General features: G+C 35.3%; 1 protein-coding gene across 1 annotated transcript in view; it reads left to right on the plus strand.

The window, feature by feature from the left end:
- Window positions 1-18,781, plus strand: part of LOC109594953 (semaphorin-2A) — a 171,685-nt gene that overhangs the window by 84,514 nt on the left and 68,390 nt on the right. The window contains exon 2 of the mRNA XM_020010223.2: window positions 1,911-1,998. Coding sequence (XP_019865782.1) covers window positions 1,911-1,998 — 88 coding nt within the window. The remainder of the gene's footprint in view (window positions 1-1,910; window positions 1,999-18,781) is intronic.

Raw genomic sequence — 18,781 nt, forward strand, 5'->3', positions numbered from 1 at the left:
ATGCACGTTCTCTATAACTGGGCTCAACGTTCCTGTTTCCTATTGCTTCTGCCCTGCACGAGATCGCTGCAATTTAACAATACCTTAATAAAGTCCGAAGCGATCTGGTCTAAAAAGCAATATTACATCACAGATCTCTTTATTATTTTCAGTGCAGAATGCTTGATTGTTAATAAACTATTACGGTTATTTTACTTCATTTGAAACGGGTTACATTTTCCCAACTATTGAAATACAATTTGAGGGATTAATTGAATATAATCTGGCAACAATCAACTAAATAACATTGCTTGCTCATTTTATGGCGACATAACACGGAAGTCGTACGTAGTAAAGGGAAATCAGGGACCGTGAAAGCTTTTTTATTTCCTAAAAGTTGAGAAGTTGGAGTCAACAAACAAGTTCGAAAGTTTTTGTAGACAGATTGTTCAAGTTTGCATGATGGTATTGTTCTTTGAAAACAATGTACATTGCCAAAGTTATTGTCTGGTAAATTTTTATTGCCCCTCGCAAATAATATCGTATTATGTTTTGAGGCTCAGTTCTGGAAGAAGAGGAAGGCGGTATTCAAGCTATTTATTGAAATATATATAATATTTATAGTAAATATAATAAAAACGTTTATAAAAAAATATACCAATTTTGATAATATATAGCGACACATTTAAATAAATTAGGAAGGAAAAATTTTTTGTCTGATATCTTCAAAAATACACATACAGTGGTTCAATAAAATGTACATAATGAACATTTTATCAGCTCATGTAATAGAATAATAATGCATAATAATGATTATTCAAGAAAGTTTTATGTATGATTAAACAATAAACCGCAATTATTCTCAAAATGTTCACTTAATAATTTTGGTCTAAAACATTGAACAGTTGACTATACATTCAATAGTATTATGTAAAAAAATAAACAGGTTTCAATATAGTTCTAGAAAACCGCATGTAAGGATTATTGAACCTTGCCTGTTACATGATATGAGCAGGTTGTGCTAACTTGAATTATTTTATTTCGTATGGAGACATATTGCTCAGTTGACATTATCACAGTTCGCGTGCTTCTCGTATTGTTTACACTGCCGTTCCTGATATGTTTGTACCTGTGTTTTTTTTTTGCCGATTTTGATGTTTCCCTCGGTAGCGTGCGCACTTGGTTTCCCTCTTTTTTCTCCTTGCTTTGTGTACTTGCAAGTTTTATCTTAGTTCGCCTTCAGAAATAATTAATATGTGCCTGACCACGCTGAAAGGAATTAATAGTTTCGAAAGTTTTACATTTTGATATGAAAAGCACTTTAGTTAGTTATGTGGTTTAACAAGGTGCATTGAATGCGTGTATCATTGATGGTAAAATTTAAATATCGGCTTTTATCGAAATCGCGGAGCATGTTGTTTAGAAATTATGCAGTTTAAATCCATGCTGCACAACTCGTTTATATAAAATACAAATGCCGGTCTGGTAATGAGGGAAATTTATGCGACAAATATATTCATAACTCCATTATGTATACTTATTAAAAACAAAACATGTTTGTAAAATTCCTGGATAATACTACATGCAAAAACGTAACGTGCATTCAATCCAAGCCCTAATTTGCTTGTTGGAAACGATAAACATTGATTGCAGATAGCCGAGGCAATTTAATGAGGTATGCTATGGAATAAATTGCATACGATATTGTAAAAACAAACACTTAGCTCAATTGACCCGGAGTCAACAACGGTCACTCTATTGTTCCAGTGTGTACCGTTGTTCCAATTTAATATCTGACAGGGAATATGATAGATTGTTGACGGATAGATTCCATCTGTTCCATGGAAGTAACTTTGCAAGACGACAATTTAAATGATTGCTTACCTTCGTTTAGTGATAAGCTATTACTAATTGGTTGCTTTTTCTTGCAGATCATGTCAGAGAGTTTTCTTGTGGAATGATGTACTACAGAACCTTTTATATCGACACCAAGAGGGATTCACTATATGTGGGAGCAATGTAAGTATACCATTTGCGAAACAATACACCGAATTAAATACAATGAAAACATTTTGACTTCATAACTACATTTTCTGCAAATACCACCCAACTATACTCCCGCATGTGGGGTGATAAAAATCTCAGGGGCAGACCGTCTGAATTGTTCATTTCAAATATCCATTATTCAATATGCATTGTTTAGACTTCGAGGTGTGAAAACTGCGGGTAGTAAAATGTCCCGACACCATTTGCATCTTTTGTCTTTGCCAACTGCATTGTTTACCCCTTTATGTTTGTCCCTGAGAGGTGCATGACTGATATGATGATCCTACCCTTTTTCTCTCTCCGCCAGCGGCTTATAATTAGAAGGGGTCGTATTTTTTCCTCGTGGCATTCGCATTAAAAGCCATAAATTGATTGTTAAATATTTAAAGGATTTTCATCAGACGACGACGAGTTCTGGTGGGGATTTCTTGAGACAGACATAATCAAGCCTTGTCACGATTTTAATTGAGCAGATGGAAATAGTTCTGGCTCAATTTAAGAACGTAAGAAAGAAATAATACTTACGCGACTAGAATACGTTTCCTTAGTTTACTGTTGGTGTATTAAATTAATATTCTCACTTGAAAGAGCGAATGTCAATAATTAAAAATTCTTTTCATTATCTTAAAGCCAGGGAAAAATGTAAACTTTTTTAAATTACTTGAACGGTAATATCATCAGCTATATCCAAAGGCGGAATGTCATCAAACGGTAAGCCTCAAATAAACTAACTTTGTCATTGGTAATTTGAAATAATCACGACTGAGGGTGGAGAAACAGGTGGGGAAAAAAATGAAAGGATTTTCAATTTAAACGGGCCATAGAAAAGCTGTTACAGTTTAGGATCTTAATTTAAAGTTGATCGCGGGTCTTAGCCATCGAAACTTTTCGATCGTTTCCACCGTTTTCCGTCCGTGCATCTCGACGTCTGCTAAAGACTGTCGGCATCCGAGACGCAAAGTTTGGTGCCGCGGCTCCCAGTTAAACTCTTGAAATTGATCGGCAAATAATTGAACAGAAGGAAAGGGAAGTTAAACGAACCAACAGATTAGACTTGTTTGACTGATGCAAAATTCACGTGCTTTATCGCTTCTCTACCTGCCGCGAACGTGTACATTGCCATGAAAGTTTGATCATGTTTCCAGCTCTGGACTGTTTGGTATACGCCACACACCCAGACTGTTATAAATATGTGATATAAAGGACGAAACAGCTGTTTAATTTAAATATACTTTTCAAGAAGACGAGAAATACTGATCACGTTCTTGAAGGTGTTTAATTTTGAGCCAACCATTAATCTAACAAGTAAAAATAAAAGATGAGAAGGCTGATTATAACGTTCAAATAACGAGTGTTATTAAATTTGAACGCTCTATTAAACAAAATACTAAAAGGTGTTCCACACAATACCGGTTTAATTAAAACCGAAGATATGGGTTGGAGAAACATAAATTATGTACGCATTAATTAGGGGGACTTAATAAAAATCTTCACAGATTAAAATACAAAGCCAGCGTTCTGGCCTCACTTTGTTTATTCATGGCACAGCGTGTCTTTGGGTAATTAATCAAACAATATAAGCGCACAACCGACACATCCACATTATATTCTCGCCCGACGTCGTCAGCCTCACCTTTTGTTTTAAGCCCGATCGCACTTTTTCTCTTGTGTTTTATAGCCTGTTAATTTCGGATTTATTTTGAGCGAGCCTCTCTCGTGCTGCTAAAGGCCTCTTTAATAAATATATTTTGGACGTCACGATGAAATATTGCCGCTCGAGTGGTCGTTTCCCAATACCCTCTTAATTGTCTTCTAAATAATGGATGCATGTATCGACTGTGATAAATTACTCTTTTGTTGGTCTTATTAAACTATAACTAAACACATTTAGTATTTTTATTGTATGCACATATGCACACTTTCATAATTACTACACTCATCTATGGCATCTGTGAATACTAGTTAATTATCAAAGAAGTAAAATATGTAATAGGTTAACAATATAGCATGAACTTGGCACATACATGTAGACGGGAATCAAGTTATTCATCGTGTTTGAACAGTTAAACACATGTAAAGCCCCCAGTAATGGTGCAAACCGATCAGAACTCCTTTTACTCTGTCAATATTTAATGTTCTATTATCAAATAAACATTGAAAGTGCAGTTCAGGTTGTTCCAGGAGTTTTTCTCCCCCTTGTTGCGATCCGAGTTCAGATAAAGCATCGCTTGATATTCATACCCTTGCATTGATTTTCTAAGGCCTCCTTATCAAGATTTATGTCAATCTACCCGGGCATGGGGAATATATTGGATGGCACGTTCAAGACATGGGGAACGGAGAAAATTTTAATGGCTAATAAAGACCGTGTAAAAATTCCATGTTATAAACATTTACGATCAGAAATCTATAAGTATTATTAGCTTGTAATAATTTATTGTTTGCATTAAAAATGATAATTTGTTTTTGAAAATGAAAACTATTAATCTGTTCAGTCTCGAGATTTAATAGTAATATACATTAAAAAATAAAAAACTTAAATGACTTATTTTAATTTAAAAATCCTCCGCATTTACGATGTTATTAAAACGTTGATTAAAATTTACAGTCACGAATATTATAAAAATTAATGGCATGAACCTTTTATTGTTTCAATTATACTATATTTTCGTGTATGCATTCAGTTATATTTTTGTCAAAAAAAAACGTTATAATTATTAAGGAAATATGCAATTGGCAGTAAAATTCCTGATTAAATCTTGGAATGGAAATTAAAGTTTTTTATTGCCACTAATCAATGAAACGAATTTACGGAGCACTACATAAAAGTTGGTAGTAAACGCGGATGGTTATTGCTTGTCTCGTTATTTCAGCCACGACCAAAGGTTAATTAAGAAATTATCCGATAATGAACGTCCACACACAAAGGACAGTCCTTGTGAATTGTCAACTAATACTAATCATAAATAATTTTTTACGAGAATATTAACCATTAAACAAACGATGTTTTATTAAACGTCCAAATATAGGTAGTAATAATGTGAATAGTAAGTTACTAAAATGGAAATTAGTATATTAAAAAAAAATTGCAACACAACTAGTCATTTAATAATTCATTAAAATTGTCCTTGTCTTCATAATAAATAAATCACTTATTAATGGGATAAAAATGACCGATTTTAATTTGTAGTCAGGAACGAATGACAATTATTGCTGAATAATTTCCAACGGACATTGAAAAGTCATGAGTTATGGCGTATAATCGTCAATTACAAATTCAAACAGAACAAAAGACGGTAAACCCAACAAATAGCGTTTCGTGGTCTAATTATATCAATTTGTTACTATCAGACGAATGGTAGGATTTCCGTTGTATAACCAGGTCCATCTACCATTAATGAGAGTGAGCACATTATTGGCCGTTTACTATTTTGCAGCGGAAATTTGAATGGAAAGGTGTGAGATATGAGGGCCGACGCATGCGTATCATTTCAATCCTCGGAACACTCCAAGGGGTTAATGTTTGCCTGAGGGAGGGCTTTTACTTAAAGGGTATATTATTTATGATTTTCAATATTGTGTTCCCATATATTTAGTGGATGTAATTTATAGTTTGCCTGGGCAGAGATAAGGGTTAAATTCAGTGACAATGACTCTGATACGATCGAAGTTTGGGGAACAGTTTCATATAGACTGCACTGAATTATTTTACGTGTTTGTCACAGTCATATTATATATGCATTGAGTTGTCGACGATATTGGCTATTAATATGACGAGTTTGCATAAACAACATTATCGATCAGTTTAATTTTGTTATTTTCACATTATTATTATACCCATATTCCAGGATAAATCATTAACTTGGAATTTTTCGTAAAAGGATACGTTACATTGATCTGATCAGCTTCGGAAAGCGATAATCGTCCTGCGAGCGACTTGATGGTGTTTTTGGTCCGACGTCGCGGACGATTGATGGACGTTCGGCCAGTTTAAGTACATAAATAGTTCTTTAATTCGCTTTTTCCTTCCGTTGTAATATTTCACCCCCATATCAGATCCGGACGTTGTATAGTTTATTTGACGTTGTAGTTATTTAAGATTGGAGATAAAGAGGGCCCAAGGCCGGGCCCCGAAAGTCGTGTTTTGACAATGCGTCACACTCGGGGCCCGACAATCACGCTCCTGCTTCAAGGAGAGGGTGTAAGGTGTAAGGGACCATAAATAATACACTTTGCAGTCCCAGACATTGACGTTATGATACCTACGTTTTATATTATAATGAAGCGGGGAGACTTTTTCTGACGGCTACGAGTGCGTCGCTATAAATCATGTCGGTTTAGGGACCAAAACGTCTTTGGGGATAATTAAATTTTGGAATGTGTCGGTAAAACAAACCATTCACTAAACAATCACGAACAGTTAGTAGGAAAATGATAGTAGAAAACAACGCTTTCTTACGAAAACACGGCGAAAGTTCAAACGAAGTTTTACAGAAAAATAAAATATGAATTCTATTAATAAAATATATTGCGAACAATTATTTAAGCCATTAAGCACATAACAGGCAGTTACAATAAACAACAATTATTCGAAGATTATCGTTGGACACGTTATAAATTAAAAAATGTTGTGTGTAATAAATCGCAATTTTAACAGTTTTAATTTAATTTATAAATGTGCCGGCTCGTTGTTTGTGCATGGAAGAGGAGCTTCGGTGCGTTTATATGGTGGAGGGTTGGAATTATGGTGGGTTTTTTAATGAATTATGGGTAATGACCAACGCTGTTGTCCACATATTATACGTTTTCCCAGGGAGAGCTCATTAATGCAAATGTCCACCGTTTCCTGACCGAAACAATGGGCGTCTACTTTTTCGAAATGGTTCAGTTCAGCAGGAAAGTAAATTATACATTTCACAAAAATGACACTAAATTGAATAAGTATTTTAAGAATTTTTATCAACATAAAGACTTTTAAAAACACATTAACACATCAAAAACTTTTAGACAAGATAAACAAGATTGTTATGGTATTTACTGTATGTCGTCAACGTGATTCATTCCGACAATAAGTTAGCTATCACAGTCGTTTTGAAACCGAATCAACTATAGTTGTTCGTGATACATACCAGACATGAATTAGCTGCCCTTTTTAATTCCGTAAATTATTTTCCTCGCATGCGGATAATTATGCCTACTGTTTTCAATTATTATTTATGATTATATGCCTTTTCAGTCATGTAGTACATGGATCCTTTGAGACAGGGTGTCAACTTTTTTTATTCTAGTGAAATGATACACTTTGTTGCGTGGCTAGGTAATTACAGCTTTTTACGGGAAAACTTACGCATAATAAATTTTATAGATAGATTTTTGGTATAATGATACATTCATAATATTGTTTTATTAACAAGACTGTGTTATTATTAGAAACGAGTTCTCAAACCGATTCATTAATTGGACTTTTTCAACTTCAAAAAATGTGCTCTAGGATAGAAATTTTTTATATTCAAATATCAATTTTTCCCTTTAATTTGAAACATGCAAATTTATGTATGTATATCAATAATGTTTTGCCGTGCATTGTGCTATTCTAATCATTATATGGTAGTAGTTAGAGGTAAATTTTAGAAATAATATCTACTAATGAACGGAGTATATTTGTGTATCAATTAATCGTGGAATCACATTAATTGATACACAATCATTACGGCGAGACTATATTAATTTAAGCCCATACCCAGTAAAAAAACGTTGCATGAAACCATAGTGGTGGATTCAATTAATTTCTATCTGGTATTATTACTCGAACCATTATAACATAATTAGTGCGTGTTCCATCGCATAATAATTTCACAAAATTAGGGAATATATGAATTTAGAATGAATCATTTGAATTGAAATCTGTGCAAATTGAATTAGTTGTTCGAACCTTTGGTGCAGGGGTGACTGAACGTCTGCCTTCGGGTACCCCAATATACGACAGTCTTTGTTTGGTGCTTTACACTATAAGGACCCCCATTTTACCCCCAAATACTTATAAACCGCCTAATGGAAATTGAATTAATATAATATACGTTTAATTTAATACTTGGGGCTCTACGGAATATGTGAATCTGTCATAATGGCGCGAATAATGTTTTAGGATAAACGGTATTAGTTTAATAGTATACTTTTTATATTTCATATACGTGTGTGTTTAAAATAAAACTGTACTCGCATTGTTACCTGTATGTATGTATATTATTATTTCAATTAAACGTAATTTGGTCGGTAGTTAACAGTTACATAAAATATCGTTTATTTCAAAGGAAATTAAAACAATCCAGTTTAAAAAGATTTAAGACAAAGAACACAAAATCCAATTAAAGGGTTGGGGCATTAAACTCGAAGTTAGTGTGTAGGTTCAAAAAAAATCTCTTCATTTACTTTATCTGATTTTGCTGGCCTAAAAGATAAAACTCGCAGCTTTTGTGGTGAAAACAGAATGCGATTTTTATCTGCCTTAATTAATTAAATAAATTTAACTTTGTTTTAATAAATTATGAAATATAATATTTTTTAATATGAAAAGTTTCTTTACAACACAAATTTAGTGTATGGACAAGTCTATAGAGTAAACGCTAAGTATAAATTAAATTAAGTAGCGTCTCTGAATTATTACCGTATGTGCAAATAAATTTTGAATTGTTTCAGTCCCTCTTCAATTTTAAAACTTAATTTTCAGGGTGACCATTTGAAAAGTCATTAGGGAAATGAACACTCCGTGTTTCGACTTTTTACTTACAAAATGAATTATACTAGTACTAAATACTGATATTATTCTATACATGTTTACACATGGAACTATAAATCATTTTCCTCATTTTCCTAATGGATGTATTTGAGCGGAGCCAAGCGAAAAAAAATTCCGGTAAAGCTGAATCAGATCTAATAAAGCACAAGTTATCGTGACCGTAGACACATAAGGGGGTTCTGGCCACTTAAAACTGAACTATCCAAATACAAGGTAATAAGCATAAAATATATCCCTATTACTCGTGTTTGGGAATAATAAAAAGTATGTAAGTATGTAAAGTAGGCATCATGACGTAGCCCGTACCTGATTTATTTTACACGGCAATTACAAATGTGAAAAATATTCATTTCGGGCACGGTCAAAACACGTCAAATTATATTTTAATTGTGAATTAATATTTTGTTAATAATGTCGCAAAACTTGACACAATTTTGTTTATATGATTGATCGGCTAATATAATTATTGAAATTTCAGATTAATTACACCTTTTTAAGTTTATATTTAAATTATGTAAATTATAATAATTATAATATTTGAAACACAAAATTGACTAATTATTACAAATAATTTGCATACGAAATAAATGTAATTATTCAAAAACAAATCGGAGTATCTATCTCCCCCAATTTTCCACATCGATTTCACAGTTCAAATTAAACTATTATTTGAAAAGAAATATTTCGCCGGTAACGGAGGCACATAATACTGCCCTTGATGAGACTCTTTATTAAATCGACGGGATTATATCATATTACTTTTTTAAATTGCGCTATATTGCTTTCAGATGGATCGGAAACCCGTACGGGAGATACAGTTTCACGAAATTGAATTTTCATAATTTTTCAGAAGTGCGGTGGTTCACGGCGCTTAGTTTAAAATATTAGCCGTTTTTTACTTTTTAAATTTATAGTCGAATTCTAATAAAATTGAAGGTTTTTGTGATTTTTATATTGGCTAAGTTTGTGGGCATGTAATTGAGAAAAGGAAGTTTAACGTGATGAGGCTAGTTATTAATTTCTCCTGCGTTGCCTCAAATAATAAGATCGTCCATCGGAGACAATCAAGGTTAATAAAAAGCGAGAGGGAACTATACGTATTTAATTAAATCAAAGAGAAAAACCAGCTCGGTTACTGGAAAAAGCACCTTAAGCAATTAGACGAGTATTGCATTAACATGGCGAATTGGTTTTTTGCTCACGTTTTAGGCCCCTGCAGACACTGGCGTTCCGTCTACTTCGTATAGGGTTACCAATTACAATGTTCTGGTGGCTAACACAATTAACGTCATTACATCCCACAGGCGCACTCTTCTATTTCCTGTCGTGCAAGCCGGCGGCACAGAGAAATTCCGGCTTGTCTGTCTGACTCGACCATCGATACCAACACAAATACCAACATCCTTTAATGACCTGACTAAACTCACGGATGGCGAGCTTGCAATATTTGTTTTAGTTCAGTAATCATTGAATAAGAGCAGAGAATTTTTTTCTGGATAAATGAAGGAGCCGAAGAATATTCCCCGAACTCAGTAACAATGATAATGGCTGTTCTAAAAGCAGATCTTCAGGGGAGGTTGTTAAAATCGTTCCATTATAAGATTACCGAAATTAATTCGTAGCTGATCCATGATGAGGCGGAGCAGCGGATTAATTGTCTCATCGTCAGGCTGTCAGCGGCTTGTTCATCGTGCGTGTGAATCGAATTCGTTAAGACGTCTACGATTTCGCGCCGCTAAAGTTATTGTATTACATTTTCCTAATTTAAGCTACAACCACAGGAGGGAATATCAACGAAGACAAGCGACAGCAACATCGACGCTCTGAAAGCAAAACTTGAACAATTTTAAAACAGTTAACATCGTTAAATTAAGCAGACCAACTTCAAAGGTGTCAAAGGCTCAACGGTGCAGGGCACGTTCATATCAAAGACTGGCGTGAGAGGGGGGTGGAGGGGAGATTGGGGATGTTCGTGGGGGGAAAAGACCGGCGTCGATTCCGGCGCTCTCCCGTCCGCAGCATCGGCGAGTCCGGTCACGCGTCGCTCCGGTAAGCAACAATGGATCCGGAGACAACACTACTAATTGCATCGGGTTCGTGCGTGGCCCCACGGCTTTATGTTATTGCCATACGAAAGCCGCAGATCGCCTCTAATTTGGCATATTTCTCTTTGTGTGGCGGCCACCCGATAGAGTTACGACTGCCCACGCCTCATGCCAAATCGACCACCAAACTCGCACGGAACGACACATGTCTGGATGGTGTGAAAATCAATTACGACATTAACATCAATCGGTTTAAATTAGACCTGATGGTGTGAAATGCAAAAACCTTAATGGCGAAACAGGAAAATTACGCCTCGAAACGTGGACTAATAGCTTTCGCAACAGAACCAGACCGTTTGGGCTTTATGCGAATAAAACGGATCTGGCCATGCGACAGCAGACCTCGCAGTCCGAAATGCGGCCTAATAGGCAGAGCTAATAAGCATAAAACATTCCGAGTTTTACTAGCGCAAAACGGCTTACCGCACTCTCATGTTAAACTGCTTGTTACCGCGAGTGTTCACGCAGCACGCTCTGGTAGTTGCCCTCGTAAACTTTCCGCGCCGATGGCTTCTCACGCAAAATTATGGATGCAGGAAAAAAAGCGTTCTGAAAACGGGATGCATTTCTGTGTACAAAATCGCACGGAGATGCGAGCTCGTATATTTTTGAGCAGGCCCCTCGTGCACACACACACGCACTGGATTTTGTAATTAAGATAGGTGCTCACAGGTTGGATCTAATGCCAGTACAAATTATTAACGAAGGGGGAGGCTTAACCGGATTATTATTCAATTAGATCGTGTCTAATTTGAAATAATATGATTCTGCTGGAATAATTTTTTGAAATGGTAGAAAATCCCTTCACCCCCAGCCATTCCATTTAAAATACCCACTTCACCAAAAATAACCTGATTTAACATTTTAACATGATTAAAAAAAGTAATAGCGTATAATAAATGTAAATAACAAAATATTTGAGTCATTAGTAGTATAATACAATTGAAGAAACTCTTAATTTCTTGCCGAACTTTTTAATTAAAATAGCTTATAACGATGTCTCTTGACGTTATCTAAGAAAGAATCTCGTTTAAATTTAACAATCTATTGTTTACGTGGATATTTACTGATATTTCTCTCTGTGTTCGAAGAGACCAGGCACAATCCGATTAGAGTTTCTCGACAATAAAATCATCATTACAAGTCTCCACCAGTAGGTTTATTGAGTTTCGATAAGGGGACTAAAGAATTCACCCCTTTTTCCATCAAACGCTGATTCAGTCCGTCTAGTTTCCAGTTAATAAGATTACATTATTCAGAATGGGAAGTTGATTTTCTGCAACCCACTAGCAATGCTCTCATCTCACATCCATGTGCAACACAATAATAGAAGTTTATTTATGGTGGAGATTATAAATTTAAAATTTAAGCACCCCTACATCAGTTCACAAACACATCTGTCATTGAGGTCTATTACAATCACAATGCTATGAGTCGATTGTTGCCACCTTATTTAGTAGTAACATCAAAAACATCAAAAAATTGCTGTCAAATTACAATGGATTAAATATATAAATGTGTTTTAAACCAATAATTTTTTTTAAAAGGGCAGTTTCATTGAAAATTGTATTATATCAAGCTCTTGAAACTTGTGTCCTTATTAGTCTTGGTGATTTTATTGCTCAACATGGATTCGAAGAAGACAAATATTCAGTGCGGAGAACAGGAATGTTCAGTTTGCTTGGATTCTTTCTAATTGGACCTTCAGTGTCTGTATGGATTCAAAGTTTGGATGCCATATTTAAAAGCAAAAACAAAAAACAACGTCGCAAAAATGCTTTAAAGAAGATGTTAGTTGATCAACTCGTATTTGCTCCTTCTATGTTAGCCATAACAACAACCATACTTATAGATGAAGAAAATAGAAAGACAGCTTACTTTGATATACTTAAGAGAAATTATCAAGTTTGGCCAAGCATTCAGTTAGCAAATTTCTATTTCACCCCCATGAAACATCAAGTATTAGTAACGCAAATATGTGGCCTCTTCTGGAATGTGTATATAGCTTGGAGAATGCATAATCATTAAGTAACATTAGTAAGTTGTTTTTGTCTCATACTTCTCTATCCTCGGTATTTGTAAACAAAATATGACACATAAATAAAATCGATACTTTGAAATTATATTTGTTTTTGTATTCAAAAGCGTACGAAACACACCTTTTTTAAAATTATGAAAAATTTAAAAACAAATTAAACGTTAGTAGAAAATATTTTTCGACAGTCACGTCACAACTTACGTGTACGTCAGTTCAAAACTCGAATAATAACGGGTATCTCTGTATGGCGACATTAAATATTTACGGTTAATCAACATTTTTGAAAAATGTTCGCTGTCCACGAGGGTTTATAATGAAAATCGTCATTAACGCAAACAATAACAAATGGTCAATGCGAGTGCAGACATCACGTGTCATTAGAGTCCCTGATTGAGCAACGATGAGAACCGCACACATGGCATAATCGCAGAAGCTTTAATGTGCGATCACGTCCCTAATAATAAATACCACCACCACCACTGTTATACAACGAACGCCCCAAAGGTAGGTGTCTACAATCCCTGGGGGCTAACATTCCCAAAACTTTACAATCAACTGCACAACCCGCCTCTGCAACCGTGTCAGGTTTGGACACCTCAAGAACACCCTCGAGATATAATGATATTAAACTAAGGGTTCGCCGTGAAGCAGTTAATTGATGGATATTCACTGATAGGTGATTATAGTAAGCTCATGAACACTGATTACTAATCACAGCTCTATATACTTGTACTGCGGTTACTGTTACTAAGTTTTGGAGCCTGTTCTACTGACTGAAATGAACGATCCCGCTTGGAATTTTGAATGTTTTGTTTGTTTCAATATCTCACTTCAACTTGGCCGCACTCAATTTAATTTTTACAGACACATGCCAAGGAACATAAATCCTAGGGGATCCCGCGATTTTTCGACAAAAGGATTTTAGCCGGAACTGCAGGAAACCGAATTAGAAGAAATATTTTACTGACCGTAACGGGAACGGGTGGGGCGAGTTCTGCGTTAATGTGAGGTTTCCATTACTCATACTCGTACAATGGAAGAGAAATTCCATGTAGCAACGAAAAATGTTCCTTGCCCTGTGTCATTTTCCCATTTTAATCTGATATTTACGCACGTGCATATACCGTGCAGATTAGTTTTAATTTGTGCTGATGTTGCTGATGACTTTACGCGCGGAAGATTGTCCAAGCGATGATGTATTCCCATTAAAAGGGACACAACCACCGTATCAGTTGACGCAACTGACATAAATAATTAGGAACGAAAATTAGCTTACGGCACATAAACTTTTATATATAACAAATTTTAATGGGGTGTTATAATTTTAACGTTGGAGATAATTGCAGTTTGTCCGTAAATAAAACAATTATGCCATGTATAAAATGCTCTATATACCTAATTAAATTTACAATTTTATATCATATAATTTTAAAAAATCGGTTTCTTACATACATGTACGGAAAATTTATGTTTTATTATAGCAAATTATTCATAATAGTAAATTATTAATGAACATTTCTTTGTTGTTGATTTTACACTTTGTTTCTCACATTAAATTATTAATTAGAGTTACTTAAGTGTACCATAAAAAAATAAAAATACTGTTCCCACGATGTCACTATGTAAATAATACATGCAGCTTAAATTTGTATGTAACAGCTTGCAATTTCACTCAAATAATTGAATTCTAAATTACAAATGACTTCGCATTGATTGTAGCGTTCATAAAAAGGCTACAGTTAACCCATTTAATGCGGTACACAAACTAAGGGGTAAGCCGATAATCCTATTATATAAATTTACTAACGTACGATTCATACAAGGATTCCTAAATAATAAATAACGTAAAATAAACGGTTTTAATGTAAAATAGATGTTTCAACAATCGTTTTCCAATGAACAAGTTCATAATTATGCAAATTAGGACGTGAGTAAATAAATATTATGCGTTCATCCACCACGATCAGGAAGCAGAAAACATTACCTGATTGATTCGCATGAGCTTCACCATATTCAATAATATGCATATGGTAGAGCTTAAAAACTTAATCCAAATTTAATTATTAATCCTACAATGGCCCAACCCCGATTAACACACGAAGACCAACGGCTACGTTAAATTATGCCATCATTACTTTTAATAATCGGAGTGGAATAATGTATTCTGCACAAAGGGTAACGTACATATGAGGGGATATTTGGCGTATTATCATTTTGAAAATGGACCTTCACCACTAAAAATTAAAGCCTTTTAATTTTAATCGTCAGCTGGATTTAATCGCTTCTTCTACACTTTTAGCAAAGTATATTTTTGTAAATACATACAAAATAAAATCTGAATAACCAAAAGGTGCAGACGTACAAAATAGAAGCTTATTATCTCAACAGAAGGGTTGATTACTTACAGGTCTTAAACTCACTTCAGATAATTGTAGACAATTAAGTATTAATTTATTTTTTTAAACCCTGTGAACGGGCAAACCCATGAACATAATTGAACGTCTTATTACTACGTTCAACACCATGAAATGCAAAACGGAAAATGCACTTTGTAAAATTACAAGTGGCGTATCATCATTTATTAAATGCGTTAACCCTCGTTGAACTTTTAATAACCATTTTGCTCGACAAACGTTTTGGTCTGCAGTGCAGTTATAATTGCTATAAATAAAACTGAAATCGTCCACCCCAAAAATCCATTGGATAACGTCACCAGAATTTCCTAAGCGTTTCTATCGAAAAACTTCTGTTATTTACCCACTAAATCATAGCCAAAGTAGCTGTGCCGTTAGTTTTTATTGTCGGGGTTTGCTAAATCAACTTGAAGACAGCCGAAGATGGACATCGTAATGGAGGGGACCCTTAAAGAGATAAATTCACTTTCGAGAGTGATGGGAATCTTCTGATAGCTTCAATGTTATGATACAAACCGTGAGTTGATTCGTGTTCAGGAGATTTGGTCAATTTTATAAGTCCTCAAATCCTCGATTCGAACTAAATACGGCGAAACCAGACACGTTTGGTCGCAGTGATATAAATGAAATATTGAAGGGACATGATCTCTCTTTATGAAGACATAAAATTTTTAAATTGAATGTTATATTTTCTGAATACACGTCGTACCAGTAAATGCAGAAGATGAGTAATCATTTTTTACACGAATATATTAATTATAAATATAATTCATGTTCGACATCTTAAATTAATTGATACTCTCATAAAATATTTAAAAAAAAAATAAACAAAACTGAATGAATAAGGTTTGTTTTTCGTCTTGGGCAAAGATTAATGTTCCAGTATAATTTCTGTTAGGGGCTCGAACATTCCTTCTGGAACAAAACCTGATAATGGCACGGACCAAATGTTCGGGTGTCCGTTGCCGGTTTTCGTTGCGGCGAAACTATGATACTAATCCGTATAATTCGGTCCTGCGGCGCCAGCAAAGCCCGCATAATGAATAACCAACAGTCCGTAATCCATCAAACACGACCAGAAACTTACACGTGTATCGGGCCGGAGTTTACAAGTCCGAGAACTGAATCTATAATTGATTGTCGGAGTGCCGTGGACCGGATTTCATCCCGACGAGTCCCGTGTTTTTAGTTCCGCACCGAACGTGTCGAAGTGTTTATCCTGATAACAGTTTTCAATGGTTCCCTTCAACAAAAAAATTAATTTAGAATGTCCACCAAAGTTTTGTTTTTATTGCTGGAAGGGATTCTATTTAAGCTTCAAGACCAATTAAAGCAAAAACTACATTAAACAATCAGTTATAACTTATAAAACATAAATAGTTATGGGGATGACTTAAAGTTCTGAGCTGGAATAAGTTTCTGGCCTTTTATTTCAATGAACCTATTATCTGGAATTAGGACAAACTCCAAACGACCACGCTGAATTGAAATTTAGCTCCCCGAAAATAAGGCGGCGACTGAGACGGCGAGAACGGGAGCGAATGACCATCGAAGCAGAGAAGAGATGGCCCGCAGAGTAATATTTACCCTTGTTAATCGAGCGTAGAAACATATTTTAATGCGACTGGGTTTCCGGAACGGCAGACGGTCCGAGATATCATAACGATGCCGGGCCGGGGAAACAAACGTTTTCTGGGACTGCTCAAATCCGTTTAGGAAATCGAAAATGTATTTGACCTCAAGTGAAATGCCAATAGATGATCTAAGGGGGTGGCATGAATTAACGAGGACAGTTTTATGTATTTGGTAGTGGCTCATGCATTAAATGTCATGTTTCTTCTTTAAATGGTTAAATTACGTTGCCAATTATTTTTTTTTTATTAGCTTACCTGACTTTATAGGCAGGGGAGACTACCTTAATTGCCAAAGGTTTGAACGTTGTTTAAAAATCGTAAGGTTAGTTTGTCATCAAGCAAACAAATCAATTAGTGAAGAAGAAATTCGTTTTTTTTTTTGCCGACGCCGACGAACAGATTCCACTGGGCGGTTTCCCGGCTTCGATATTTATCAAATTAATTGAAAACATTTTTCCTCTCTAATGATTCCTGGACTGATTAATTGTTACATCCAGCACCCGATTTCCTTTTTAGCCACAGGTCACACTCCTGTTCAAATATAATACGCCAAAAGCCGATTACGTCCTGTTGATCCGATATTGTTAGATATGTAACACACAACCAGGTTATTGATTAAATGTTATTTTGTTCTAGGTATGTATCCATTAACTCCAACGTTGGTAATGTTATCACATTTCTATTACACATGTTAAGAACTGTTAATTTCTTTGTGGCCAAAGTGATTAGTTTATTAGAATTATTTTCTACCAAGGCCAAGATTAAAAACAGATTAAGAGGTTAAAAACAACCAATTTGCGGAATGGCTCCGATGGGGTGGAGACGATAATGAATAAATAGGGCAGATAATGACTTTTTCTGATTTGTTTTTCGTTGTTTTCTGGCGTCAAGAGTACGACGTGAAATATGAGGGCTTCCGTCCGTTCCCAGTCGTCCCCCCGTTACTAATGTCCGATGAGTAGCGACTAACTCACTACTGATATGAAACTAATGATGCACTTTTTGGCTTCGCCCTGATAACTCATGATTGATGACAGTTGGGAACACTTTCCCGGCAACGCAAAACCACCCAATGGAGAGACCGACACACACAACGACCGGCGTCCTTTTCAGAAAACCTAATACAGTGTACATGGAAACAGTCGCAGATTCCGGGGGCTCCATAAACTCCCGATGGGCCGCCTCCATTGACGGATACTTCCAATCGCATTTATCAAGTCGAAATCAATTAAATTTTCAAGCCCGGTCCCAACGTGAAGTCGTTGGGACTGAAAGTTTGTTCTGGGACGTGATTCCATTAAATCCTCGTATAAAAATGAATAACTAGGTACATTTTCCTTCCGTTACTTTTTATGCAGGTGGATCATAAGGAATATTGAGATAATGAATTTTGGTTTAAAAAATTAAATGTTTTTTTTTTTTCAACAAAACGTATGATACATCTACATTAGCCCCATCCTCTATTGACTGAATCAAAAGAAGGGTTAAATACAATTCCAATAATTAAAATAAATCGATGACGGTGTCGTTTAGACCGAATCTGTTAATAGGGACCGGAGGCCTAAACGTGGCGCGCGTCCTGGACCAGGACTAAATTAGATCGGGTTATGTCATTATCTCGAATCCGGCAGCCCGGCTATCATGTGATTACGCTAGATTGATAACATCTTTGTTGCAATGTCATCATGGACCACGAATTAATTGCCACAGATATTGTTAATTAGCTACTGCAAATTATTATTCGGATAAGTGGATTTCAATTACCTCAA

Source organism: Aethina tumida, chromosome 3, assembly GCF_024364675.1.
Source record: "Aethina tumida isolate Nest 87 chromosome 3, icAetTumi1.1, whole genome shotgun sequence".
Lineage (NCBI taxonomy): Eukaryota > Metazoa > Arthropoda > Insecta > Coleoptera > Nitidulidae > Aethina > Aethina tumida.